Source organism: Zootoca vivipara, chromosome 12, assembly GCF_965207765.1.
Source record: "Zootoca vivipara chromosome 12, rZooViv2.hap1.1, whole genome shotgun sequence".
Taxonomy (NCBI): domain Eukaryota; kingdom Metazoa; phylum Chordata; class Lepidosauria; order Squamata; family Lacertidae; genus Zootoca; species Zootoca vivipara.
In genome coordinates this window covers 17143615-17170826 of record NC_142595.1, presented here as the reverse complement: position 1 = coordinate 17170826, position 27212 = coordinate 17143615, and the positions used below count along the sequence as shown (strand labels likewise).

The 27212-nt window shown below is 43.8% G+C and overlaps 1 protein-coding gene across 4 annotated transcripts; it reads left to right on the top strand.

Annotated features, from left to right (window-relative positions):
* The first annotated feature begins 2046 nt into the window (after positions 1-2046).
* DDX42 (DEAD-box helicase 42) lies at positions 2047-26616 on the top strand. 4 transcript variants are annotated; one of them, XM_035134284.3, is made up of 20 exons: positions 2047-2153; positions 2330-2377; positions 3518-3587; positions 5027-5260; positions 5695-5845; positions 7423-7484; positions 7979-8015; positions 11512-11661; positions 12396-12500; positions 14311-14430; positions 16236-16412; positions 17535-17663; positions 18141-18240; positions 19700-19747; positions 20351-20448; positions 20619-20895; positions 21548-21774; positions 22351-22461; positions 23130-23228; positions 23933-26616. In XM_035134284.3, the coding sequence occupies exons 3-20, from the start codon at positions 3568-3570 to the stop codon at positions 24623-24625; spliced, it is 2838 nt and encodes a 945-aa protein (XP_034990175.1). In that variant the 5' UTR covers positions 2047-2153; positions 2330-2377; positions 3518-3567; the 3' UTR covers positions 24626-26616. The 4 variants fall into 4 exon arrangements, with proteins under 4 accessions (XP_034990175.1, XP_034990178.1, XP_088511991.1 ...); XM_035134287.3 differs by lacking the exon at positions 3518-3587; XM_088655865.1 differs by lacking the exon at positions 2047-2153 and having other exon boundaries at positions 2359-2377; positions 3461-3587.
* The last annotated feature ends 596 nt before the right edge of the window (positions 26617-27212 follow it).

Here is a 27212-nt window from a genome sequence, read left to right as displayed (position 1 = left end):
TTATTGCCAAATGCCAGTGTGTTTGCATTATTAAGTTTGTTATGGATAAAAAATCATTTTAAGTTAGAGCTTAATAATTATTTAACTATTAATACACTGTATTTCAGTTCAACAATTACTTTGATAAAATACATACGTATTTTGTTATGTGCAAATGGCTTTAGATACCTATTAGGTCCATAAATTACCATATAGCATATATTCAACAGAAAAAACAGTGACAATTTGTTGTTGACAAAGGGCAGCTGGACATATAAAGGGCCCCATTACCTTCAGTACCTTATGGTCTCATCAAACCTAAAACCGGCCCTTCATCCCTCCCCAAAGCGGCTGCAGAGGCTGATAAAATCTCTTGGACTTTGATGAGGGTGTTTTTTGTTTTGTTTTTTTGTTTTGGCACTGTTTGCAATGGTGAAAGGAAAGCATGAGGATTTTTTTTATTGTTATTATTTCCTCCAGGAACATATGTGTGAGAAGCTGGTTGGGACACTTCCAGAAAGGGATGGGGGGGTGGGGAAGAGAGAGAATACTTTGCACATGCTCTGGTGTGGGCTGGGGTTGCCAAATCTCCCAAAAAATAAAAAACTAGACACACACACACATGCCCAGGATATTCCGCAAGGAGACTTGAGGCACCGACACATTTATTATGGCATAAACTTTCAGCTGATGTAGTGGACTGTAGTACACAAAAGCTTATGCCATAATTATTAAGGTGCCAGGAAATAGAAAAGAAAAGAAAAAAGCTTCATAGCCCTACTAGTAATAATATGACAAGTCTACTCCTTAAACACACACACACACACACACACACACACACACACACTACACCTTTCAAATATATCCAGAGGCCTGGAATATATGCATGGTGGTTGTTGTTTTTCTAAGCACTCAGAGAGGACTTTCAGTTAGTTTTGATGCCATTCACACCCTCCCCCCAGCTTCCTTTAAAAAATAATCAAATTATGTTGCTTCTAAAAATACTGTTTGTAGTTCTTATTCCCATATTATTCGGATGAGCGGGTATGTGTGCTGAAGGTGAGAAATGTCTTACAGTAGCCCTATAATTCAATCCACTGTTACTAACCCACTGTAGCTTAGTAGTAAAACACATGCCTAGCCTGTGGAAGGTCCTTGACTTTATCTCTGACATCTCCAGCTGGAACATGGGCATAGCCAGGATTTTTGTGGTGGGGGGCAGGCCTTTTGTTGGTGGCGGGGCAGAAGCTCAGTTAACTACGGTATGTATTTTTATTGATGGGGGGGCAGCTGCCCCTCCCTGCCCCCCTTGGCTATACCCATGAGCTGGAATGCTGCTGTCAGTCAGTGTATGTAATGCTAAAGTAGATGGGCTAATTGGAAAACGTACAAAATGCAATGATATAATTGTGTGTGGGTGTGTGTATACGGTACCTTTATATCATTGCATTTTGAAAAAAAAAACTAAGTTGGTCTCTAAGGTGCTGCTGGAAGGATTTTTTTTAATTTTGTTTCGACTACGTCAGACCAACACCTACCTACCTGTAACTAGAACTATGGAAGGCACCACCTTGAGCCGCATGAAATGGAAGTTCATTGCATTTTGTACGTTTTCCAATTCTACTTAGTCATTGCAAAATGGCTCAAAATTTAAATAAAAATAGAACGAGATAAAATTTCTCATTACAAGTCTTCAGAAAACCCTGCTAGTGATGCTAATTGCTTACAATAATCTTTAAAATATCGTATAAATTTACTCCAGTCCTTTTGGAGCACTTGATCATCATTATTTCTATCCCATCTCTCCTGCTAAAAATTCTCTCTATGTGTGTTTTATACAGTAATAACTTGATGGGGGGGGGGGGAAACCGGGCTCGCACGTCACTCTAACTTTTTCTGCTTCTAGGATCCGCCCCCGCCACGGGCTTCTTCCAACGGTTTGCCTCCCTTCGTGACGTCACCCGGGCGCGCGCGGGGGAGCGAAAGGCCCCTTTGCAAAGGCGCGGAGAGAGGGCCGTTCCCTGCCGCGCTTGTGCGCGATGGCGTCATCGCGTCGCGGCTGCCGACGTTGCGCCCCGTTTTCTTTCTCCGTAGTAACCGGGTAGACAGGGAGGAAGGCGAGGAGGAGGGGAAGACGGAAAAGAAAGCCGCACGAGTGTCTGACGAGGCGGCGGGTAAGCAAAGAGGAGACAGTGGGGAGAAGAGGGGCTGGAAAGAGGGCCCCGGGCCGCCCCTCCTCCGCCTGGGTTGTCTGGATATGAAGGAAGAGGAGGAGGGGGCGGGGCTGAGGCCTAGCGGGGCTGTGGAGGCCTCGGGGGCCTGATTGATCTCTCTTTCTTCCCATTCCTAGGCGACGTGCCCTCCTGTCTCCAGCCACACCCGTCGGCCCTTACCGGGGGTAAGTATGCAGGTGGTATTAGCGGAATGTCTTCGGACATACACTTGGGATTCCGAGCCTGAAGGCCGCCTTTTTGTTGCTCCTCCTCCACACTTGCAGCCCGCAACCCTCTCTTGACGTAGCAAAAGTCCTCGCCCGTTGAAAGGGCGGGGGGGGGGCGGCGGCGGCAACAGGATCAGAGCCGTTTTTTGTTATTTGCGTGCCTGACTCGAGGGAGCGAGCATGTGCATGTGCACGCTGTTCTCAGGAGTAAGCCCATTGAGCACGGTGGGAAGTCCCCTGCCGAGTGGGCATGGCATGCAATCTGCATTTCAACCTGAGTAGCCAAAGTGGTGCTTGAACCCCAAATAATAGCTGCAGTGCTTTTGTTTTTGCCTCCTTTCCACAACGGCGCTGGCAGTGTTTGTAAAACTGACGGCAACATTTATAGAAGAATAGGATTGCAAGGGGCCAAAGAAGAATAGGATTGCAAGGGGCCAAGCTGCCTACGCTGGTCACCATTATAGTAGATGCGTTGTGACAATGGCTTCAAACGCTCAAGCCAATGCACAGCTAAGAACCAATATATGATTGCTGGTGGACCTGGATGCAGCAGACTGAGTCTGAGTTCAGGTTAGGCTAAGAAACTTATTGGCTGGCCTCGAAAAAGTCAGTCTGCCCCAAGTATGCTGCATTGATGTCTGGAGAAAAGGACAGAGTGTTTTGAATGGAAATACAATTTTGAAAAAAAAGAAGTGTCAAGTGCTTTTAAATGGAAGTGTCTAAGTAAACAATAATAGTGCATATTTACAAAGTACGGTATTCAACTGCTTCAGTTTGCTGTTTTAGTCTCTATCTCCCAGTAGGGCTGCTCCCTGTTTTTATACCTGCAAACACAGGATGTATCTGTTTTCTTCTTCCAAAGCTGTTCTCTCTCACCCTAACTTTTTCAGGTGGACTGTATGACTGTGGCACTTAGACACAAATAGTTTTCAAAGCAGCAGATATCAACGTGATAAAGATCCCCAATGAAAATATGTATTTTAGACACGTATGTGCATTCACTGCGGAATTTATAAGAGCTGAACCAAATCTCTTCCACAGATGTAAGACAAAATCCTTCCAGGGCTGCACTTTTCATTGCATTTATTTTATACACAGAAGTAAACCTACAGTGTACTCCTAGGACAGCACCTGCACGGCATTAAACAATGTCCTCAAATTCCAGCAAGTGAGTCATTAAGTGCCTTAGAAAATCAATTGGTTTTTGCATTTTGGGGTGCTTTTTCATCAGCCAGTGTAACAAATCCATCTTTAAAAACATAAGTTCCAACTATCTGATCCAGTGAAGCAGATGCTGTCTTTCTGACAACCAAAAAAAGTATGGGTCATAAAGTATCAAAGTAGTCTGCTGATTTTTGCCATTTGGATGGGTGGGTTGTTGTTTTTCAGCCAATGTGTATTTAAAAAAAATGTCCCATGGGTTTTTTCCAAACAAAAATGATCCAGGGCGTTCATCCAAACTCCTGGCTGTCGGTGATGAGGTTTGATGGAGCGATGAAGCCACTTCCGCTTCCACAACCCTGCCACTCTCACCAGTGGGGGGGGGGCAGGGAAGTGTACCTGTTCCTTGTGCCTTCTCCCAAGCTGGCATAGCAAAGAGGCTCAGATTGGACCCATTACTGTCACATGATGGCAGTCACATGATGGTCATCCCTTTTCCCTGAAATTCGCCGTTTTGGGAATTACAGTGGGTAGGAATGCTACCACCAGAAGATTTTGCCTGCCTACTCTTTGGGCAGGTCCATTGGGGCACTCCTTAACAGTGGAGCTCTTCCAACAGCAGTGACCTGCAGAACTAAGCCAAGGAACACCTCTGTCCATTCATACCCCCTCCAGTAGATGGGTTTGGATTGCTCTGTTAAGTGTCTTCGTTCAAACGCTACGCAGATGGATTTGCTTTGGGACATTTTACTGTCTTGAGATACACTGGAATTTTCCACGGGTAGTAAAATGTTCCAAAAAACATTTATATAACATTATTTATGATTTGGTTTAAGATGAACAGGAGTGAATGTTCTTGCTAGTAAGCTCAGGGGTTCTTTTCTGCACTTCAATTGCCTACTGTCCTTTAAGGGATAATTAGATTGCAAGATAGCCTGAATTCATTGTTAAAAACAAAACCTCTAATGCACAAAGTTGCCACATTTTATTAGTGTCAGCCACACAGATATTAAGTAGGATGCAATTGATTGTATTACATATATTTAAATGTACTTATGACTCTACCATCTGAATGCAAATTATATTTTGGTAAACAGTAATGTCTAAACAATAGAAGTAAACTGAACTAGATAGTAAGCCTTTAAAAGGTAGTCTGCCTCATATTAGTAAACAAAATATCTGCATTGGAGTAAACCTGAGTTTTATTCATATACTAGAAATACCCATTTTCATCTTTTAAAAGTAGCTGCCACCGGTCAGTACAATCAACTGCTATGATTGATATTTAGGGGGAGCATTTTTACAAAAAAAATATGGTGCTCTGTTCATCTTTCTAAGTCAGACTTTCCTATCTTAATTCTATGCTAGTTGCCTGTGACGTTTTGTTCATACTGTTTTGAAATGGGCTGAGGCTTTATATTTAGTACGTCGTTTCATCTTTATCAGACGCATTGCTGACACCATGAATTGGAACAAAGGTGGCCCTGGCACCAAGAGGGGCTTTGGTTTCGGTGGCTTCTCCATATCCACTGGGAAGAAGGAGGAGCCAAAACTCCCTCAACAGTCCCACAGTGCTTTCGGAGCCCCTGGTTCAGCTGGGTTTGGAAAGACACCACCACCACAGCTGCCTTCTTTTTACAAGATTGGATCAAAGCGAGCAAACTTTGATGAGGAGAATGCGTAAGTTCCCCGCCTTTTGCACTTGTATCCCCATTAAATGAGTTTCCCAAAGTTTTGCGATGATTTGTTTTATTAGGGCAGGCATAGTTGTGTTACCTGATAATACAGTATGTGAAAAGAAGTGTCCCAGTGGATGGAATAAGCCATTTTACAGCTGACATCTCAAGGGTAAGACTAGCCAAAGTCCAGATAAAGGTTGCATGACAACAGCTAAATGAGGCTGCCAGACAACTTGGAGTGGATATTTGAGAGATGGAGTTTGTTCTTTAGTTCTGTGTGCCCCCCCCCAAAAAAATCTTTTTAAAGAAAAAATCCTAAAATATTGTCCATTTTTATGCTCTGTGTGATAGCAAATGGTTTTCCCTTCTTATAAGCCTGCTTATGTGTTGACTTGATTCTTCCCAGTGTCAGCTTCTCTCTCTCTGAATTTTCAGGTACTTTGAGGATGAGGAGGAAGATTCCAATAACGTTGAATTGCCATACATTCCCGCTGAGAACTCCCCCACTCGGCAGCAGTTCCATTCCAAAGCACCTGACTCAGACAGCGAAGATGACCCATTGGAGGCATTCATGGCAGAGGTGGAGGTAAGTTACCTTCTCCTTATGCCTTGCCGATATTTTGTGGCTTTTAGATGCACCAGAAATGACTGTTGAGGAGAATAACAGTCAGCACCTCTGAAGATGGGACAGAAATGTTATCTGTTGTATTTATTTTAATTTAAAATATTTTAAATCTGTCTTCTGTTGTAGGGTATCTGAGGTAGTTTATAGCAAACCAGTGGAAAAAATCCGTAATAGCCAGCTGTTGCTCTATAAGTAAACAAGGACAAACAGAATAGAACAAAAGCAGCAACAGCAATTAGCACCTTAGGGGCCTTAAAAGTCAGAGAAGTGAAACCAAGCAGGTGCCTCTCAGGAGGGAATTCAGCAGTGGTGATGTCGCTACTTCATACACTCACAATTTAATCTGAGAAGTACAAGGTGAACTCCTGCTCATAACATTTGGGGAGGGATTTAGACTACTACTGCTACCATTTAATTATTTGTTTCATTTACAAATTGCTTCCCATGAGGTATTTCAAAGCAATTTACACTATAATGGCACATACGAAAGAGTTACATGCTTAAAAAGAGTTGTATATAAAAACGGTTTTTGAAAATAACTATAAAAATAGAAACAGTTTAAAACAACAACACACAAATCAGTTGAGATCTAGGTCAGATAGCAACCGAGATAAAGATTTTAGAAGTCTCTTGGAAAGGGGAATGTCTTTAGCAAGTGCTGAAAAGCCAGTAGAGATGCACCGTGGAAGGGAATTCCAAATGGCAGGTGCCACTACACTAATGGCCCAATTCTGACATTCATGTAGAACAGACCTCCTGATAGGATGGTATCTGCAGGATAGCCTCTCCTGCAGCACACTGATCAGTAGGGGATATGGGGATGTTTTAGGTATCCCGGTATATTATAGGGCAGGGGTCCCCAAACTACGGCCCCCGGGCCGGATGCGGCCCAATCGGCCTTCCAATCCGGCCCGCGACGACCCCCGCCGCCCGCTGCCGCCGCCCGCTCTCACGGCGCGCGGCGCAGCGGCGATCTGAAAAATCGGCAAAAAATTGCCGAAAATCCTTTGTGCGCATGCGTACGGGCCTCTCCCGACCCGGAAGAGGTCATTTCTGGTGCACTTCCGGGTCGGGGGAGGCCCATACGCATGCGCACAAGCGATTTTCGCCGATTTTTTTTCCGCCCGTGTGCGTGTGCGCATGCGCACGGGCGCGCACTCCCCCGCCCTCCGGCCCGCTGCGCGCGCACTCCCCTGCAGTCCGGCCCACCGCGCGGTCGGCGCGGCGGGCACCGGCCCGCCACTCGGTAAGTCTGGGGACCCCTGTTATAGGGCTTTGTGCAACAATACCAGCAGCTTGAACCTGTGGTTTTGAATTGAGATACAATGATATGCACTGAAAAACTCTTTAAATATGATAGGAAGAATAAGAAAAGGAGGGGAGCCGGCTGTCAGAAGTCTTCTCTCTTCTGGCAGTTGGTATAACCTCACCTGGTTGCTGTATTCCATTGCATATAGCGCTATGAGCTCCAGCGTCATAGGAATTTTATAGGGAAATGTGCTGCATTGCAATGTTACATTTCTTTTGTGACCCACTAGGATCAAGCTGCTAGAGACATGAAGAGATTGGAAGACAAAGATAAGGAAAGGAAAAATACAAAGTAAGTTATTTTTTATATCACAGCCCCATTGAAACAAGTGAGAGACAGACAAGAAGCATGGGATCATCTTGCATTATTTCTGCTGGGATACTTGAAGATTTTGCCATGCTAAGATCTTTAAGCCTTTCTGAACCTCCTTAAAGGCTGTGATCTGAATTTATGAGGGTTGATTTCTGAGGGGCTGGTGTATAGATGCCTTTTCATTGGAGCAGGGTGTTGAAATTACCTCCCTCGTCTTCAACTATATAGTTCTGTGAAACAGCTTTTCTGTCACACGTCATAGATCTGAAATTCATTCAATTTTACTCTTCATAATTTGGCAGGTCCTGGTGGGTTGGAACTGACATAAGATGTTCGTGTTCTTTTGTTTTTTGTTTGGTTGCTGCTGAATGTTGTCAGTGTTGAATTATATTGGCACTAATCAGATTGAATGTACGGAGCTGGGTATGTGGAACATTTGCAGGGAAGTTTTGTTTCTCTGCTTATTTTTCCAGGGGTATACGCGATGATATTGAAGAGGAAGATGATCAAGTGAGTTTTCTACGCAACCTTTCTATCTATTACAAAACAGTAATCAATGAGTGCAGACACACATTTCTGATATCCTTTGAAATAAACTGGATCTATTTTTGTTTGCTGAGAAGATCGGGGGGGGTCCTGTTCTTTCTAAATACATCACACCATTAGCCCAGCTGATAAATTAGGACCCCTAACTGGTTTGCAGGTCAACTTTAGGTGAGTCACATCAGCGCACAACCAATGCTTTTTAGGCTTTTGTTTTATTTTTTTAAAGGGGGACATGGAGTGAAAAAAGGGAAAGGAAGCAGAAAGACAGACATAAAAATAAAATAAAAGTAGGCCCTGTACAGGTTTAATGATAAAAGTGGGTCCTTGTCTAAAAAGGTTGGCGGCTATTGCTGTGGACCATATAAGCAACAGCTGAAAATATTTTAAGTACTGTATGAGGCAGTGGTGGCCAAACTCGGCCCTCCAGATGTTTCTGGACTACAATTCCCATCATCCCTGACCACTGGTCCTGTTAGCTAGGGATGATGGGAGTTGTAGTCCAGAAACAGCTGGAGGGCCAAGTTTGGCCATCACTGGTATAAGGTATTGTAGAGCTCACAATGCCACTTTGCATACTTTTTAAAAAACTTGTCATGGACTTGTGCTTCTCTGAGTCTCCTATTGGTGCAGACAAATAGCTTTATTATGCTTGTATAAAAGCATACCTGTTATCCAAAATCTGGAACTTCCAGCCCAGTCATTCCCGAACTGTATTCTGGGGCATATTCTAGTGTGCCATGGACAGAATGGCTAATTGAGCAGTCTAAAGTATCTGCCCACTACATGTCTGTATGAGTTACTGCTCTGAGCTTGCCTTCTAATCAGCCTCCATAGCAAGTAGTTCTGCCTGTTTCTGCATCAGCCACGATTGAAACATGTGACCCAGGGCTGGTTAACCTGTGGCTCTCCAGGTGTTGCTGAACTACAACTCTAATAATTCCTGACCACTGTCTTTGGTGGTTGGGGCTACTGGGAATTGTAGTTTAGCAATATCTGCAGGGCCACAAGTTAGCTGCCCTGATTTTAATGCCTCGTGGTGCAGTGATACATAATTACCAACCCCTGGGGAGTCTGTCTATTGCAACTTTTCATGAGTCAGTCCTCTGGACTTGTCTCAATTGTGTCATGAGCATACCAAACATGCACAGAGGTAGACTCTGAGGGTGAGTAATTTTTACATTAGCACACTTAAAAAATAAGCTTCCGGGGGTATAACACTAAAGCACAGCCTCAGTTTTAATTAGGAAGAAAAGTGTTATTCAACTATCAGAATTCCGGGAAAATTGTTGAAATCCATCTAGAGCAGGCATGGGCAACCTCAGCCCTCCAGATGTTTTGGGACTACAATTCCAATCATCCCTGACCACTGGCCCTGTTAGCTAGGGATGATGGGAGCTGTAGTCCCAATACATCTGGAGAGCCATGGAGTTAGAGAAACGTTTTCATGGCTTAATGCAACATCATTGAAGCTACTATTTTTCACTGTTGCTTCATCTTTAACTCTGAAGAAGATATAATGTGCTTCTTAATGTTCATAGTAGGATTGAAACATAACTGAGAGACAGTGTGTAGCCCACTCGATGGGGGAGAGGGATTGCTTAAATTTACAGTGCAGCAAAAATAAATGAAAACAGAAATATTGTTCGTTTGTAAATGAAGTCATGTCTTCCTGCCTTTCTTTCCCTTCCTGTCTGCCTTCGTTCCTTTATTTATTTATTTCCACTCCTACCTCACCCCGATTATTGCAGGATATCCTGAATTTACCAAATGAACACCCCTGTTTAACCCTTCTTGGCTGGGTTTCCAGATTGCCACAATGTTCTCATACTGCACAGGGATGTCAACTGATTGCACCAATAACTATTCTGGTTGATTTGGGTTCAAATCCCTTCTTGACCATGAAGCTCTCAGGGTTGGCTGGTCCTTTTCTCAACCTAATGTTATTTTGGCTTTTTCTTAAGCCTTCAATCATCTGTGTCCTCTTGACAAAGTTGTAATGAGGATAGAATGGAAGGGAGATGCATGTACACTCCCCTGAGCTCCTTGGAGGAAGGACAGCTTGAAAATGTAGTAGCAATGTATTGATCAGACTTAATATTAGTGTGACTTTTTAACCAGTTAAATTTGCATTTTGGGAAAAATGCTGAAGGTGCCTTCTTTGAGAGAGTCTCTCTTGAATGTGAATTTGACTTTTTAAAACAAGGAAGAGCTTCTTACTTTCTGTATCTTCAAATTAGAGAACATAGGGTATTCCCTATTATAGTAAAATATCAAAATGGTTTCAAAAACCCTATCCTGTCCTGTAAGGGAGCGCATAATTGTTAGCATAACTCTTCGGGGGGGGGATTCCTGTTCAAGAAAGTAGATATATGCAGTGTCAATCATGTATATCTGCTAGATCAGGGTGGAGAACCTTTTTGTTGTTGTTTCTGTTGTTTGCTCTGCAGGACAGATCCTTGTCAGATCTGAGCCTCATGGACCAAATTTGACAGGTGAGCAGGGCTGCTCACTTGTCAGTCACTGACGTCACAGTGATTTCAAGTTGTTCAACATGTTTCAGTCCCAAAGATGGGACTTCAGAAAGAGCCCTGCATGGTGCTTTAAAGCACCCGAGGTGTCACATTTTTGCAGGCATCAGTTGCATAAGCAAGTTCTCCGTGGGGAGCTTGCTAGGACAGCTATTCCAGCACATTTTGGCTCTGTTGCCCATCAGCAGGTGGGAGGTAGAACCAAAGCCTGTTTTCCCTTGCCAGTTTACAGTCAAGGTTCCTGATTGTGCATTAGCATCAATGTCTTTACCTGCTCTGCATCTGTTCAATGCGCTGCAAGTGACTAACCAACCTAAAAGAAAACCCTTCCAGGTTTTCAGAATTATTTTTTTTTCTTGTTTGGTTGCCTGGAGACTTTTAACTTGCCCCAGACATCTAGCCAAGAAGTCAGCAGAAGTAAATGCAAAGTAAAAAAGAGAAAGAGAGAATTTGAGCGTGTGCAGAGTATTTTTCTATCACTTCTGAGTAACCGCAGTCATTCCTGTTCACACATACGGCGTTAGAGAAAAGGATTTGGAGGTCAGTGGTTGTAATGTCCAGGCAAATGCAACACAGACACACACACCACCCGTCTTGGAAATTAAGCACTGAAGGCCAGACATTTTGACATAGCAGAAAACACTTTTGTGGCTTTAACTGAACATTTGGGATAGTCAGCTCGGGTCTTCTGACTGTTTCCTGGAAAAGCAAAATATAGCAGCCAATTTGTAAGATCTTTATTATGGTTTCACCAAATAATTACTGTGATAAAAAGAGAACTGTTAAAATAGACAAAGTTATTTGTTCTTTATGGGTAGGCATTCAAGTAAGTGACCGTCTCTAAATGTAGCTAGTAATTAACTGAAAACAACAATAGCCTTTCATCCTCTTTGGCACTTGTATGCAGGTTACATTTCTCTGTTTTGCTGCAGGAAGCATATTTCCGTTACATGGCAGAAAATCCCAATGCTGGTGTGGTTCCAGAAGAGGAAGAGGACAACCTGGAGTATGACAGTGATGGCAATCCAATAGCACCATCCAAAAAAATCATTGATCCTCTTCCTCCTATTGATCATTCAGAGGTGAGGGAATTTCTTCAATCAGTAGCATACCGCCAGGGCTAAGTTTGTCTAAAAATCAATAGTAATACATTGAATAAAGCAAAGAGAGGAAGATACCCTCACCATATGTGCTCCAGTGCTTATATTTTTCCATTTCATAGAAGCCCAGACAAATTTACATGATTTTTATGTCAGTTTTCCCCTACCAAAGTGCTTCTTTGAATGTCAGATGCTATGCTTCCAACTAGGGACACGGGTGGCGCTGTGGTCTAAACCACTGAGCCTAGGGCTTGCTGATCGGAAGGTCGACGGTTTGAATCCCCGCGACGGGGGGGGGGGAAGCTCCCACTGCTCGGTCCCTGCTCCTGCCAACCTAGCAGTTCGAAAGCATGTCAAAGTGCAAGTAGATAAATAGGTACTGCTCTGGTGGGAAGGTAAATGGCGTTTCTGTGTGCTGCTCTGGTTTCGCCAGAAGCGGCTTAGTCATGCTGGCCACATGACCTGGGAAAACTGTCTGCGGACAAACGTCGGCTCCCTCGGCCAGTAAAGCGAGATGAGCGCCACAACCCCAGAGTCGTTTGTGACTGGACTTAACTGTGAGGGGTCTTTTACCTTTACCTTTTTATGCTTACAACTATTAACTGAGCAGCTGTTCATGAACATTCAATGGCAGCCCACCACTCGGGCTGAGGCAACAACCAATTTTTAATTGATAAGGTGGTATCCCTGACTAACCATGAACCATTGGCCTGCAGATTGAATACCCACCGTTTGAGAAAAATTTCCACGATGAGCATGAGGAAATCACCAGCCTCACCCCACAGCAAGTGGTGGAGCTGCGCCACAAGCTGAATCTCCGGGTAAGATGAGTCCTGCTTTGAGGACTGTCTCTTGTTCAAACATGATAATAACAGCTGTGTGGTGTACAATAAACAGACACAGAACCTTTACAAAGATGTGCCTGCAGAGTGAGGTTATGATGTATTGTTTTAATATTCAATTGGGAGCCGCCCAGAGTGGGTGGGGAGACTCAGCCAGATGGGCAGGGTATAAATAATAAATTATTATGATTATGATTATTATGATCTAAGTGAGATAAAGAGAGCAGAAAGGATGTAAGCAGTATGTTAAGTTTCAAAGATAGTGGTGCAGAGAAGAGTTCATTCATGGGTAGGCAAACTAAGACCTGGGGGCTGGATCCGGCCCAATCGCCTTCTAAATCCGGCCCGCGGACGGTCCAGGAATCAGCATGTTTTTACATGAGTAGAATGGGTCCTTTTATTTAAAATGCATCTCTGGGTCATTTGTGGGGCTTAGGGATTCATTCATTTTTAATTCCCCCCCCCAAAAATATAGTCTGCCCCTCCTCCACAAAGTCTGAGGCACAGTGGACCAGCCCCCTGCTGAAAAAGTTTGGTGACCCCGATAACTGTTAATTTGTAGTAGGGATGGCTACACTTCCTGCTTTCTAAAAGTGCACCCTGAGGAGGGTTTGGAAGAATAATGCGGCTTGACAGAGGGAAAAGTTTGATCCAGTGAGGGGAGATGTACCATAGAAAACTTGCAGCAGGCATAAAGGGCATGGTGGTTAGCAGACATAAACTGTTAACCAGTTTTTGACAGTTGGTCACCTTCAGGCTTCCTTGAGTTCGTCAGTACTTATTAGCTGTTCGGACACTTTCCCCTTCAGCTTATTCTGTTAGGGATTGGTAGATGGGAGGGCTTCTGGTTGTCATTCAGGTTTTCAGCCCCCTTCTTGGGATTCTCCTCACTCCACTGGCCTCTGTGATTGATCAAGCTTCTAGCTAGACATTGCTTAGTATGCTGGTCATTTGTTCCATTTAGCCTCTGATTTGCATACGAAAATACCTAACGTTGGTCTGTTTGTAGAGGCCCAGTTGGTGAATTTCTGGATTTTATAAGATGTGCATGCTCTCAATCCTCCTATGAATATGGGCCTCTGATAACATAGGACATTCCCCACTTTTTTTAATGCTTTATTGGTTTTAAAAACAAAACAAATACAGAATAAAACAGTATGAAACAATCAACAAAAGGCAATTCAAAATCAACACTTATTTAAAAAAAGATTTAAATTCACATGTAGCGAATTCAAACACGACTTTCAATCCCCCCCATTGTGATTCCTGATTGTGATTTTTTTAAAACTGCGCACTTAACTTTATCTCGCCTAGGTTGTTTGGTTGTGTTAATTTTTTAAAGTTCTCTTATTTCATGCAGCGGTCACTCCAGGCCTGCCAATGAATTTAGATTTTTACAATGTTCTTTTAGGTATTCTCTGTAAATATTCCACTCTCTATTGAATATTTGATCTGTATGGTCTTGGAATCTTGTTGTCAATCTTGCTAGCTCTGCATATTCTAAGATTTTTTCTGCTAATTTAATTTAAATTAGATTGGGACATTCCCTTCATCATTGTGCTTTTTGGGTGTTTACCACAGCTGAATGTTGAATTCAGTTCAACACAAGAAAGGCTAATCATTTGAGGTGGGTGGTATACCCTTATAAGGTGGATTTAGCACAATAAGCATTGTCGGAGATCAGAACTGAGCGAACTTCCTTTTCATATAGAGACTACATCAGCATGTGCATTGAATAATCTCTCTCAAAAGTGTAAGGCATGGTTTTAATGAATAACTTTCCCCCTAGGTCTCTGGAGCAGCTCCTCCAAGACCAGGAAGCAGTTTTGCTCATTTTGGTTTTGATGAGCAACTTATGCATCAAATTAGGAAATCAGAATACACTCAACCCACACCTATCCAATGCCAGGTGAGTCCTGTATAGCAGTGTTCACAGTAATCCAACAAAGTATAGTTTTGCTATTTCTCATATCTGTTTTTCTTGGGGGGGCGGGGGGAGATGTTGTAATGTTATCAGTTTGTAACTTGGTTAGCTGCTAATTAATTTAGAATTAAAGGCAGCAATAATTTGCCATAAAATTGATTTGAATGTTTAAAATTACCACGTGTAAAAAGCCTAAAGAATTACCTTCCAATAGAATCACTACCAAAGGAACTTAAAAAAAAGATAAAGATGCCCTGAAATTTCAGAGGGTTGTCCTTTGTATGTTAACAAGTGTAAAAAGTTTTCTCTATCCAGAAGGGCTATTGGTCCTTGGTTTATCCTTTGATATCTTATTATTTCTTCTCTAGAGCTACAGTTAGTCCTTGAGAAAATGGAAGAGAACAAAGTACCGTGTTTCCCCTTTTTAAAGACACCGTCTTATTCTTTTTTTTACTCAAAAAAACACACGGTGTCTTATTTTCAGGGGATGTCTTGTACCTTAAGGCCTCCTCGGAGGGGCCAGGCAGCTGGCTCGGGGTGCTGCTGGGCGCTCTGTGCGGCGCTGCAGCAGCAGCCGGTTCCAGGCACCAAGGCAGCAGGCCGCTGGCTCAATGCTCCGCCCGGCGCTGCTGGGTGCTCCGCTCTGCAGCTGCCGGTTACGGTGGCGGGGTGGCAGGCAAAAAAGGAAAAAAAGAGGCCAGGCCGCTGCACTCCGCCCGCGCTGCGGAGCGCTCCACTCTGCAGCCGCCGGTTCCGGCGGTGGGGCGGCAGGCCGCCTCGGGCAGGCAAAAAAAAAGGCCAGGCTGCTGGCTCGGGCACTCCGTGCGCTCGCTGCTGCAGCAGCAGCCAGTTCCAGGCCCCTCTGGCTGGCTGGGTCACGCTTGCTGGTGGGGCGCTCGCCGGTCTCGTTCTACACGGCATGGAGGTATGCCTTATTTTCGGGGGGTGTCTTATATTTCACTAATGCTAAAAAATGCTGCCATGGCTTGCTTTCTGACTACGTATTAAAAAAGGGAAACACGGTAGATATTTAAAAATGCCTAGGGGGAAATACAGGGACCATAGTAACAGTGGAAGGAGTTCTGTGAATAGCTGTAGCCTAATTGGGTGTCTCCACTTCTCCAAAAAAAGGAAAAAGGGAAATTGCATATAATAAATCTGTGTTGCAAGTTTGCGTCATAAGAATGTTAACTTCTATGTCAAGATAAAGCTAACTTGGAACAGAATTAACTTCCTAGGTTATAATTAACCCCAAGGTTCCAACAAACCCCCTAGAATATTTTGTAATGGTGACGATGGTATACTGATTATTTACACCTAAGGAGTACATAAATATTTGTACCTTAGTACTACTACAAAATCTACAGGTCTTTTCAAGTGGGGTATTGAATAAAAAATGGAATTTATGAAATGGGCAAAATGCTATGTTGTTTTCCCTATCCTGTTTGGAGATTATGCTGGGGTTACAATGGGCTTAGATGTTTGCTTCTTATGTTGGCTTATTTAGTTAACAACATTGTCAGTTAAACACAAGCTCTTAAATGTTGAAAAGTGGAGATGTGATGAAGTGACATGGGTATAACTGAGCGTATAATAATTGAGGAGCACATGGAGTATGAAATTATTTGGGTATGCTAAAAAAACCTTTACGGACATTTTTTTACAGCTGCTGGGGTCCACATCCTCATGGCTTTATGAAGGTTAATATGTTCAAAACCATACCCTGAGCTGAGTCACCTGCTCTGTTTTTGGGAAACTGCTGGATTTAAAATATGTTTTCCCCCCTTCAGGGTGTTCCAGTGGCCCTGAGTGGCAGAGACATGATCGGTATTGCAAAGACTGGCAGTGGAAAAACTGCAGCCTTTATTTGGCCCATGTTGGTTCACATCATGGATCAAAAGGAGCTGGAGCCAGGAGATGGTCCCATCGCAGTGATTGTATGTCCAACCAGAGAGCTGTGCCAGCAGGTAAAGAAATGTTTGGAGCATCTGGGGGGAAAAACCCATCTTGCATACCTTGGTCACCAAAGAGCATCTTGGGTAGAAAGCTTCTGAAATTTATTTGGTAACTTTACAAGGAAAGGGAGGTTCAGAACTATGGTACAATTCCAGAAAAAATTGCCATGCTTTAGCAGAGAGGCATTCTGGCTTGCCACACTAATGAGCGCACCCTTACTTTGATCTAAGGAGTTGCAATGAGATACAGGACTTGATGCATGCAGAACTTCAAATACCTTGCTCTTTTTTTAAGTCCCAGAGACCCATTTCGGAGCCTTTATGTGTCAAAGGAGGGCTTCTTACATAGGCGGTATAGAGGAGGAACTCTGCATTCACCCCTTCTCCTCACCCCTCAGTGTTGAGATCAAGATTTTAAAGGGGGCTGGTTGTAACTAAACTAGTCAGGCCACCACCAGCTTCACCTTCCTGTTGCAAGTGGGTATGGGAGCAAGGCTTGCCTGAGCTTCAGTTGTTTCATCGTTAAGATTTTCATCATTAAAAGTGGAATGTTACTTTAATGCTGCCTGGTGGCAAGTGGCTCTATTTCCAGTCACAATAATACTTCCTCTGGTTGCTTTCATTTGATAAACTCAACTTAAAAAACAGGGATGCTAGAAATCTGCCCTGAAATTCTGCCTCTTCTGTCTCGCAATTTTTTTATAAAAACTTTTTGATACAACTAGCTAAAAGGAGGGTGGAGAAGAGAGAGAGAAAAGAAAAGAGAAAGTTAAAAGAAATTATGTGATGTGTATAGATTATTCTAGCAAATTCATATGGGATGGATACAAAAGGAGAGAGGGAGGAGATACGGAAAAAGTGAGGGGTGAGGCCAGCAAATAGGATCCTGATAAGCTCTAGGGGTGAGCCACTACTTCAAAGATGGCCGGGTTGATGTACAAAAGGCAGAAGAAAATTCAGTTACTGGAAAGGAGAGTTAGAATAACACAGAAGAAATCTACTTGGTATTCTTGTAGCCCCATTGAACAGGAAAGTGTAGATTTTTCAGTCCCTTTGTTTCTCTGATGCAATGGAAATGTATTTCTAGTTTTTGAAGTAGCATTGTCAATATTCTGTTAACTGCTGTACCTTCAGATCCACGCTGAATGCAAACGCTTTGGGAAGGCCTACAATCTACGCTCCGTAGCAGTGTATGGTGGAGGAAGCATGTGGGAGCAGGCCAAGGCTCTGCAGGAAGGAGCAGAAATTGTCGTCTGCACTCCAGTGAGTATTTCTTCCAGGTACTTGTGTTGCTGTAAGGCATCTTTCCCCAACCTAGTGCCCTCCAGATGTTGCTGGCTGGGGCTGGAGCTGTAGTCAAAGACATTCCCAGATTGTAGAAGGCTGCCCTAAGGGAAACGGGATCCTGAGAATAGCTTGCAATATGTTTCCTTTTCGTTCTAAATAAAAAGAAATATCTTGTGATATTTCCCTCTCACTGGACTCTTGCTGGGAGTCTTCCTTTAAAGTTTAAAGGTGGCCTTCAGAGCTTCCCTTGGCTCTTGGCCAGCTACTATTGATCATCACAGAACTCTCAGACAAGGACCCTGTTGTTCAAAAAGCACCACAAACAATATCAGGGAAAGTAGGAGCAGTATAACCACTGTGACCAAGAAATTACTGTGACATAGTTTGAATGATAAATTGATACAGTTACTGGCTTTTCTGACTAGCTTGCTGCTGTTAAATATTTCCAATCAGGGCCGTTTGATCGATCATGTGAAGAAGAAAGCAACCAACCTTCAGAGGGTCACTTACCTTGTGTTTGATGAAGCCGACAGAATGTTTGACATGGGTTTTGGTATGTACCCAGTAATACTGGCTGCAGTATGGATATGTCACAGCAGTGACCTACGTTCCCCACAACTTCATATCATCCTCTATATGTCCTAGGAATCCATTAGTGAAAGAGTGCAAAGGCTGAATCATTTCTTGGGCTACGCACTCAGCAGCAACTAAAAAAAAAAGTTGCAGAAAAGTACAGGACATTCTGGATAATAGATCAGGGTGGTGGTGCAAAATGAAGGCTTTTGTATGAAGGAATATGACAAAGCAGGGAGAAAGAAAAGTGGTTTGACCCAGTGAGGCATAGTGCAAATTTGGGAAGTAAAAATAAAACGCAAACGTGCTTGTTATGACTGCTTAACATTGGTACCAAGCTGTGTTATGTGTCCTGTCCTGAGCTTTGTGGTTAGCTGAGAATGAATTCTTAGTGGCGCTCTTGTGCTCCAGATGGCCCTGTGAAAGCAAGGATACAAGGATAGGTTTCAGTGGCCACTCCCAACCTTTGGAACTTCCTTTCTTCAGAAGTCTCTCAAAGCCCAGGCAGAAATATCTTCCAAAATACCCTTTCATTCAAGCAAGCATTTTGTGGTCAAAGGAATTTTGTGTGTGTGTGTGTGTGTGTCTGGCTCTTTCATTTGCTGAACGTTCATTGTACAAAGTGGGGCACGATTGGTAGTAGAAGTGGCACAGAGCACCCAGTTCTGCAGCCATATCATTCACCCATAGTATATGAAGGGCAGGCTGGGCATTGCTGGTGAAACTGTTTTCTTTCTTTCTCTTGGTTAGGCCACGAGTGCCTAAGAGAAAGTGTCGTTCGTGTGTGTGTGTGTGTGTGTGTGTGTGTGTGTGTGTGTGTGTAACAGAGGCTATGTGTATCAGCTGCAAAGCAACTCTCTATTATTTGAGTGGAATAATAATTGGCCTCTTGAAGATGTGTTCAAATATAAATATATTTGTTTATTTCCCAAACCTCAATTTTAGTTGACTTTGAAAGAAACACAGATTTCTTTCTTAATTTCTTTTTTCCCTGGGGCATAGAATATTTCTAATTGCAATAATAAACAAGAACCAGAATGGCTGCAAAAATATGCTTTGCTGAAAAACAAATTCGAAACCCACAGATAAATATTTGCTCCTTGACAAATTTGTCACTTAGTTGATATATTGATCTTAAAGGCCTTTTTAAAACATCTTTTTAAAAGGGCATGTTTTTTTGTAAACAAAAAGCTCTGAGCCTGATGTTCAAATGTATCAACATCTCATTTAAGACCCTCCTGAAGTTGAGCTTGTGGATGGTTCTGCATTTTATGAAATAAGAAGGTGTTGTCCTAGAATGCAGAGATTGAGCACTTTTCATCCTGAACTATATGCCATGTTCTCTTCATCCAGCTGGCTGTTTATAAGTCTCAGTGCAGCTGCTTTTCAACATCCGAAAGCTGGACTTTGACTGGAATTTTGTTCTTCTCTTCATCCAGAATACCAAGTCAGATCGATTGCCAGTCACGTGCGCCCTGAAAGGCAGAGTGAGTGTGGACTTCCTGAATATGAAATATATTGAATTTTGTGAGACAGAACTGTTTTATTCTTGTAAATATGTGGTTAGCCCCTTGCGGGGGCGGCGGCATTACTTTGTGCCCCAAAACTGTTTCCAATTCCCATACTTAAACCAGAAAGAAATTAAGTTATATTAATGCATTTACAAACATTTTGTTCTTGTTAAACAAGGACAGCCTGTTGTCTTCCCAATCCACCCACTCACAGATTTTTCACCTTTCCCAAACATTTGGAGTGTTCTAAAATCTTGTTCATATATAGGTAGTTTTCGAGCATACAAAACCACCACCTCCTTGTCATTTCCCCCCTCCCATTGCCTCCGTGCTTCTCTGCTGTTTGGATAGCATCTCTCACCCCACTCCTAACCACAATGTGTCCTTCTGGTACTGCTGTATGCAGTAAGGAAGGGTGCATGTCAAATCTGGTGCTATGGTCACCCGTGAATCATCACAGGCAACTTGTATGTACCGGTATCTAGATTCTCGTACAATTCTGGTGGATGGGGTGGCTTCCTTGTGAGCTTGCACTACGTTTGTATATATAACATTAGTACTATTTTCCTGGCTTAACAGCTCTGCTGTTCAGTGCAACTTTCCGGAAGAAGATTGAGAAGCTCGCCAGAGACATTCTAATTGATCCAATTCGAGTGGTGCAAGGAGATATTGGAGAGGTAATATACCTTTTGAAAAAAAACACTGTTTGAAATAGACTATAGCAAAGAGAGAAGGGTGTGCATAGTTTAGTGTTTCTCTGTTCTTCTTCCCCCATCTCTGCTCTCGTGTTAAATGAATCCCGGTATTCTCACTTTGCCTCTATTTACTCTTCCTCCTCACACAACAGGCAAATGAAGATATCACTCAGATTGTGGAGATCTTCTCCTCTGGCCCCAACAAGTGGAACTGGCTGACCACTCGCCTAGTGGAATTCACCTCTTCCGGGAGTGTCCTCCTCTTTGTTACCAAGAAGGCAAATGCAGAGGAGCTTGCCAACAACCTTAAGCAGGAAGGACACAGCCTGGGTCTGCTGCATGGTGACATGGATCAGAGTGAAAGAAACAAGGTCATCTCGGATTTCAAGAAGGGGACCTTCCCAGTTCTAGTTGCTACTGATGTGGCAGGTAGGGGTGCAAGTTGGAAGTTTTAAAAACCTAGGAAGCAATTTCAAAACCACATTCTTGACCCCCTTTCCCTCTTCACATTGCGCTGTCTCTTACGCCAGTTTTCACCCACCTACCCTAATGTTCTTTACATCTACCGTGGTTCAGAGAGTGTTGTGCTCATCCTGCTGGGTAGATGTGGACTTACCGGTACCTGCACTATGTATGGAAGATACTAAATAAACCTTAGGACTTTTAGTTGATCGATGTTTTGAAAAAGATAGTCCTCCTTCACTATCTCATTAATTCGTTCTAAATCCCCACTAAATATTTCCCTTTTTTTTCCCCTTAGGAGGAGCTAAAATTCTTTTTAGTACAGTATAATCAGAGTTCAGTGCAACCGAACTTACTTTCAATTAGGGAAGAATACAGTTGTCTTTTTTGGAATTGCAATACAGTCTTAAGAATACAGGCCAGTATTAACAGAAAGTGTCTAGGATAACTTGATTGCTTTCATCTGTTAACTGAAGCTTTCCTAGAATTGAAGGTGGTGGAGTGGGAAAGAGTTCTGAGCAGAGTAAGCTCAACCTCTGCTGACAAGATGTGATATAAGCAGAACGCATATGAGAATTGCCATGAAACTGTCTTGACCCCTGACATCTCCTGTGCCCAGCTCGTGGTCTGGATATTCCTTCCATTAAGACTGTGATCAATTATGACGTGGCCCGGGATATTGACACCCACACCCACCGAATTGGCCGCACGGGGAGAGCAGGAGAGAAGGGCGTGGCCTACACCCTGCTGACTCACAAGGATAGCAACTTCGCTGGAGATCTCGTTCGGAATTTGGAAGGGGCCAATCAGCACGTCACAAAAGAGCTCTTGGACTTGGCCATGCAGGTACCTTTGTCAAAACCTGAAGCAGCACTGTAATCTTTCCTCAACTTGAAACTTAACGTTTCTGTGTGTAATTATGAGCCACCCCAAATTATATAACACAGTATGTGGTATACTTAAAAAACAAAAAAGGTTTTTACCTTGAAATAGGTTTTGCTGCATTTCCACTGCTTGAGCTAGGGAAAAAAACCACTGGGCCTTAGCAGTATACAGAAAGCTGTTTTTAAATCTAAGGTCTGAGTCATGGAAGATTTTACCTCTATCATGTTTTAAGCTACTTAAAACAGGGAACTATGTTTTTCTACAAATAAGTGCTATTTTGTTTCCCCCAATATGTAGTTCAAATGGCTTTATCTGGGTTCCTTCCCTCCACCCTCCAAAACACAAAATCTCTCTCTCTCCCCTTTATTTGGCAAATAGTGTACAATGAATGACTCTAATGTGCTTGTGTACTTTTAATTTTTGGTGTTGCTTTTGCACTTCCAGCCAGAATTCTGTAGTCTAAAGTAGCTGAACCAAGCAATAGCCTGGTAGTCACATATTTCATCTCCTATTAGTGTTACTATCCTTTCTCTCCAGAATGCTTGGTTCCGGAAATCACGTTTCAAGGGAGGGAAGGGCAAGAAGTTAAACATTGGCGGTGGTGGACTGGGGTACCGTGAGCGGCCTGGCCTAGGATCAGAGAGCGTGGTAAGCATTGATATTCAGTATACAGTCATACCTCATGTTGCGTCCACTTCAGGTTACGTGTTTTTGTGTTGCGTCCCGCAGCAACCCGGAAGTATTGGAACAGGTTACTTCCAGGTTTCACCGCATGCACAGAAGCGCCAAAGTGCGTGTGCGCAGGCGCAGCACTTTGGCTTGTGTCAGTTCTGTGTTACGGACAGGCCTCCAGAATGGATCCCGTCCGTAACACGAGGTTCCACTGTACTAATGTAGATTAATATATGTCTACTTATATAATAATAATTATTATTATAATTATTATTATTTATACCCCGCCCATCTGGCTGGGTCTCCCCAGCCACTCTGGGCGGCTTCCAACAGAAAAATAGAACACAGTAATCTATTAAACATTAAAAGCCTCCCTGAACAGGGATGCCTTCAGATGTCTTCTAAAAGTCTGATAGTTGTTTTCCTTTTTGACATCTGTTGGGAGGGCGTTCCACAGGGCGAGCACCACCACCGAGAAGGCCCTCTGCCAAGTTCCCTGCAACTTGGCTTCTCACAACGAGGGAACCGCCAGAAGGCCCTCGGCGCTGGACCTCCATTTATTTCATTGAGACTTACTCCCCAGTAAGTATAGCACTGCAGCCCGAATTTCACAGCCCTAATGGCCCAACATCTTTGTGTCGCAGGACCGTGGGAGTAACAGTGTCATGGTCAACTATGAGGCATACAAACCATCCTCAGGAGCAATGGGGGACCGGTTGTCTGCAATGAAGGCAGCATTCCAGGTTGGTATGACTAATTGTCCTGCTACGGATTCTCTCCCCTTTCTGTCTGTCACTTGTGGTGCTACTGCTTTCTTGGCTTCTAGCCAAGTGTGGCCATTGTGCCTGTGAACTCCTTTAAACCAGCTCAGAAGGGAAAGGAGCTGTTGGTCGCCAGCAGCTTTGTCTGCTTCAGCATGGTAGTTGCCCAGCCTGTGAACTAAATTTCCCTTGCGTCTATCACAAGTTCTTCAGCAAGCAAGGTTTTCATTGACACCAAGGTGGAGCCATCAACATTCACCCAGCATTTAGCCCCAACTTGCTCCTGTTGGCACTGCAGGTCAGCCCTCCTCCATACCAATGAATGGGCAGAGCGGAAGGAAGTACAGTAAGTAGTCTAGTGCTAGACATAACCGAAGGCAAAGATAAGTTTGGTAAAATTGGCCTGAATACTTCAGCAACTAAACCCAGCCATACATTGCAGTAGATGTGCTAACATTAGAAAGCATTACCAGTTGAAATTCCATTCTCACATAAAAAAATATAGCTGGGTTTTTCCCTTAACGGGAAGAAATCAGCAGTAAGGTACACTCGCTTTCCAAAAGTCCAATCCATCCATCATCCAACATTCGATCTTTGAAAGTGGTTGGCCTCACTGAGAAGAGACAGAAAACAGAGGCTTAAGAACCCTTGTATTGGTTATGGTTTTTTGTTTTTCTCTCCTGTAGTCCCAGTATAAGAGCCATTTCGTTGCTGCCAGCTTTAGCAACCAGAAGACGGGCAGCTCTTCAGCAGGTGCCAGTGGGTGGACCAGCGCTGGCAGCTTGAACTCCGTGCCAAGCAACTCAGCGCAGCAGAACTCGGCAAGACCTGACAGTCCCATGGGCATGGCAGGCATGCCAAAGGGCATGGCAGGCTTCACAAGCGCCGGAAACTTAAACAGCGTCCCCGCCTTCCCGAGTCCTGGCGTTCAGGGGTTCAACAGTCCGAACGCCAGCAACAGCAACAGAGAGGGCAGCAGCGGAGGTAGAGAAAGGTACAGCGACAACCGGGGCAGCGGTCGCCACGGCGATGGCCAGCGCCACGGCGACGGGAGCGGTCGCCATGGTGAAGGGCAGCGCCACGGGGAAGGCGGTCGCCACGGGGACAACCGTCATGGGGACAGCCATCGCCACGGGGAAAGCCGACATGCCGGCGGTGGGAGCAGCAGCCGCCAAGGGGAAAGCCGGAACAATGGGGACAGCAGCCGGAACAGCGGCGAAAGCAGAAGCAGCGAGAATAGGAACACTGAGAGCAGGAAAGATGGCAACAGCAAGGAGAACAGCAAGGCCGATGGAGGCAGTAGTAGGGACAACAACAAGACAGATGGCTTTGTCGTTCCGGAGCCCCCAAAGCGCAAGAAGAGTCGGTGGGACAGCTAAGAGCCCATGCCTCCCGCAAAGTGGCAAGGTGCCCCTCTCGGTCACTCTCAAGAGGGTGTTTCTGTGTGGCTACTCAGAAGCATAGCATTGGACAGCAATGATTCCCCCAACCAAGCCTTGGCTGGTGCGTCTGCAGACAGCTTCACTTCAATGGCGCGTCAGTGTTGTGCTTTGATCAAAAGGAAAGTGTCCCCCTTCTTGGAATTCCTCAGTGCTCTGACTTTTAAAAATCCGTCCGTCTCGAGGGGCTTCGAAAGATTGATTTCACCCAGGAAGAACAAAACATCTTTGAGAGTGTTTCTTTTTTAACTGAATGTTTCCAGAAAGAGGCTTTGAACTGGGTAGGTTTGTTTTATTCAGATCAATTTGAACTTGTACACTTAATCCATCTCCCAGTAAGTGGCACGCCTGCTGCCATCAGCCCTATTCAGTAGCCCTCTTTTCATCCCCATTGTCACTGTGCTTTTACACCTTGGTTCGCTGCTCGCAATGGCCATCTGTGCCCAGACACGACCACCAAATTCCTGTTTATATGATTCTGCATGTATCCAGCAGTACAATTGAGACATGTAAAGTATCACAGGAAATCACAGTAGTTTCGACTGGGTTGCTGTTGGCCATTGCAAGCAACTGATGTAGGAGAAATAATGGTCTCTTGGGAAGGGGGGGGGGTTCCTCATAATTGGTCTTGCCCATCCACACACAATCCTGCATGGAAATCATAATGTGATATTTTTTACCCATACCATTTGATGCATCACTGCTGAATAGCTTAAATCCTTTTTATTTTGGGATTGGTGAGCAGGTTCTCAGGCTTGATTCCTGCCTCTCTCTTTTTTGCCAGTTGTCCACAGTTAAGGTAGAGAGAGGACAGGCCAAAGATTAAATCATTTCATCCCCCCTACTCCCTTGATAGTAACAGCATGCTAATAGCCAATAGAGAGAGCTTGAGATTCTGTTCCCAAGAGTAGTGGGGAGATGGCTGTAAATAGGCAAGTGATGCAGCCTGCAAATTTGTCATATTCTTCTCCACACCTAAGCCCAGGTATGATGAGTTTGGCTGGAGCTAAAGGATTCCTTCTGCCCAGTGGAACAGCATACATGAGTACTGTGGTACACACAGAGAGAGAGACCGAATGAATGAATGCTAACCTTTCCCATGCCAATCTACATTTTTACACAACCCACCATCTTCTGTGTTCTGAATGTGTCCTTGTGGGAACAAAGACCGCTTGGAAAGACTAGCAGAATCTCAGGTTGCCTAGACTGGAGCTCCTCTGCCTCCAAGGATGATCCTAGTGTCTACTCATTTTGGTCCCTGAGCATGTGTACTGTATGGGCAACAGGAGCCACATTCAGCCTGAAGAGGATACAAAAAGGTGGGCCATGGAGCCACAAGGATATATAGCCTGCCCACCAGGGTCTCTCTGAAGCAAGGAAGATGAAACGTGTCTATTTGGGTGGGATCTTTTGTAGATAGCTTTGTGAATGTTCCAGAAGTTATTTCCCCTTTCCCCGCCCCCCCCACCACCACCCAAGGGTGAAACAGGCTTGGGGAGGGAGATCTTTCTTATCAAGTTAATTGTGATTGGGGGCTGAAGCAGGAAGATTTCAAACTTTGTAAGTTTGGGACTGGCTGCTGAAGAAGTTTTTCAGTGCAGCAATGTTAAAAGCGGGACTTGTCTGAAACAATGTGCTGCTTTTCCTTGAAATGGTTGTTGCGCGCGCACACATCTGGAAAGAAGCAAATGTAAAAATATTTGGTTTTTGGTTTTTTTTTTAACAGTGTGTTCTTGGGCTCTTTAATCAGATTCTTTTTTTTCCTTTTTCTTTTTTGCCAGAGTGGTAGAAAAATCTTGTTTGCTGAAAATAGTTCACTTCTTGCTTCTCATTTTTATGAACAAGTATCTTGAAATTGTCAGGATTCTGTGACATGATGTTCCCTCTACTTTCTGCTTTCTCTTCTAGTAAATGTTTTATTACAAGGACAATTGCCTGGGACGTGCCTGTTTATTTTGGCCTATATTCTTTTAATCATAAGTTGGTTTTGCAGGCAGAAAGTACTACTCGTTGTTAGAAGGAAATGCCAGCTTTAATATTTTATTTCTCATGCTAGCACTACATCAGAATAACATTTTAAAAACAACACCCACCACCTTTGACTGCTCTAATTGGGGAGGGGGGGAGTCAGAAAGGTTTTTCTTTTCTTGCCCACATCAAATTGGCCAGGGGACCCTGAGAGGGTTTTTTTGCCACCTTCTTGCCACGTTTGCTCAAGTCGGTTACCCCGCAAGATAAAGCATGCCTCTTGCTACCAACTGCTTTTCCTTGCAAATTGTCTCTCCCAGCATCATTTTGTCATATTCCAAAGCAACAACTGTGTGTTTCAAAATGCAAGTTGGATGGTAAAGAAAAAGTTTACCCATAGTTGCCTTGGACAGGTATTCTGCAAGGTACTGAAGCAAAGTATGCCTGTGTTTGAGAATTTGTCACGTATCATGTAGTCCTGCACAGTTGTTCACTGCAAGAGCAGTTGCTTTGGTTCTGAGACAGCAAAGTAGTAAGCTGTTACTTTCTCTCCTATTGG

Excerpts from the sequence above, each read along its gene's own strand:
- DDX42 (XM_035134284.3), top strand. The coding sequence starts at position 3,568 with ATGTCCTCAAATTCCAGCAA. Across the intron at positions 5,846-7,422 it reads CATTCATGGCAGAGGTGGAG|GATCAAGCTGCTAGAGACAT; the intron begins GTAAGTTACCTT and ends GTGACCCACTAG. Across the intron at positions 18,241-19,699 it reads AATGTTTGACATGGGTTTTG|AATACCAAGTCAGATCGATT; the intron begins GTATGTACCCAG and ends CTCTTCATCCAG.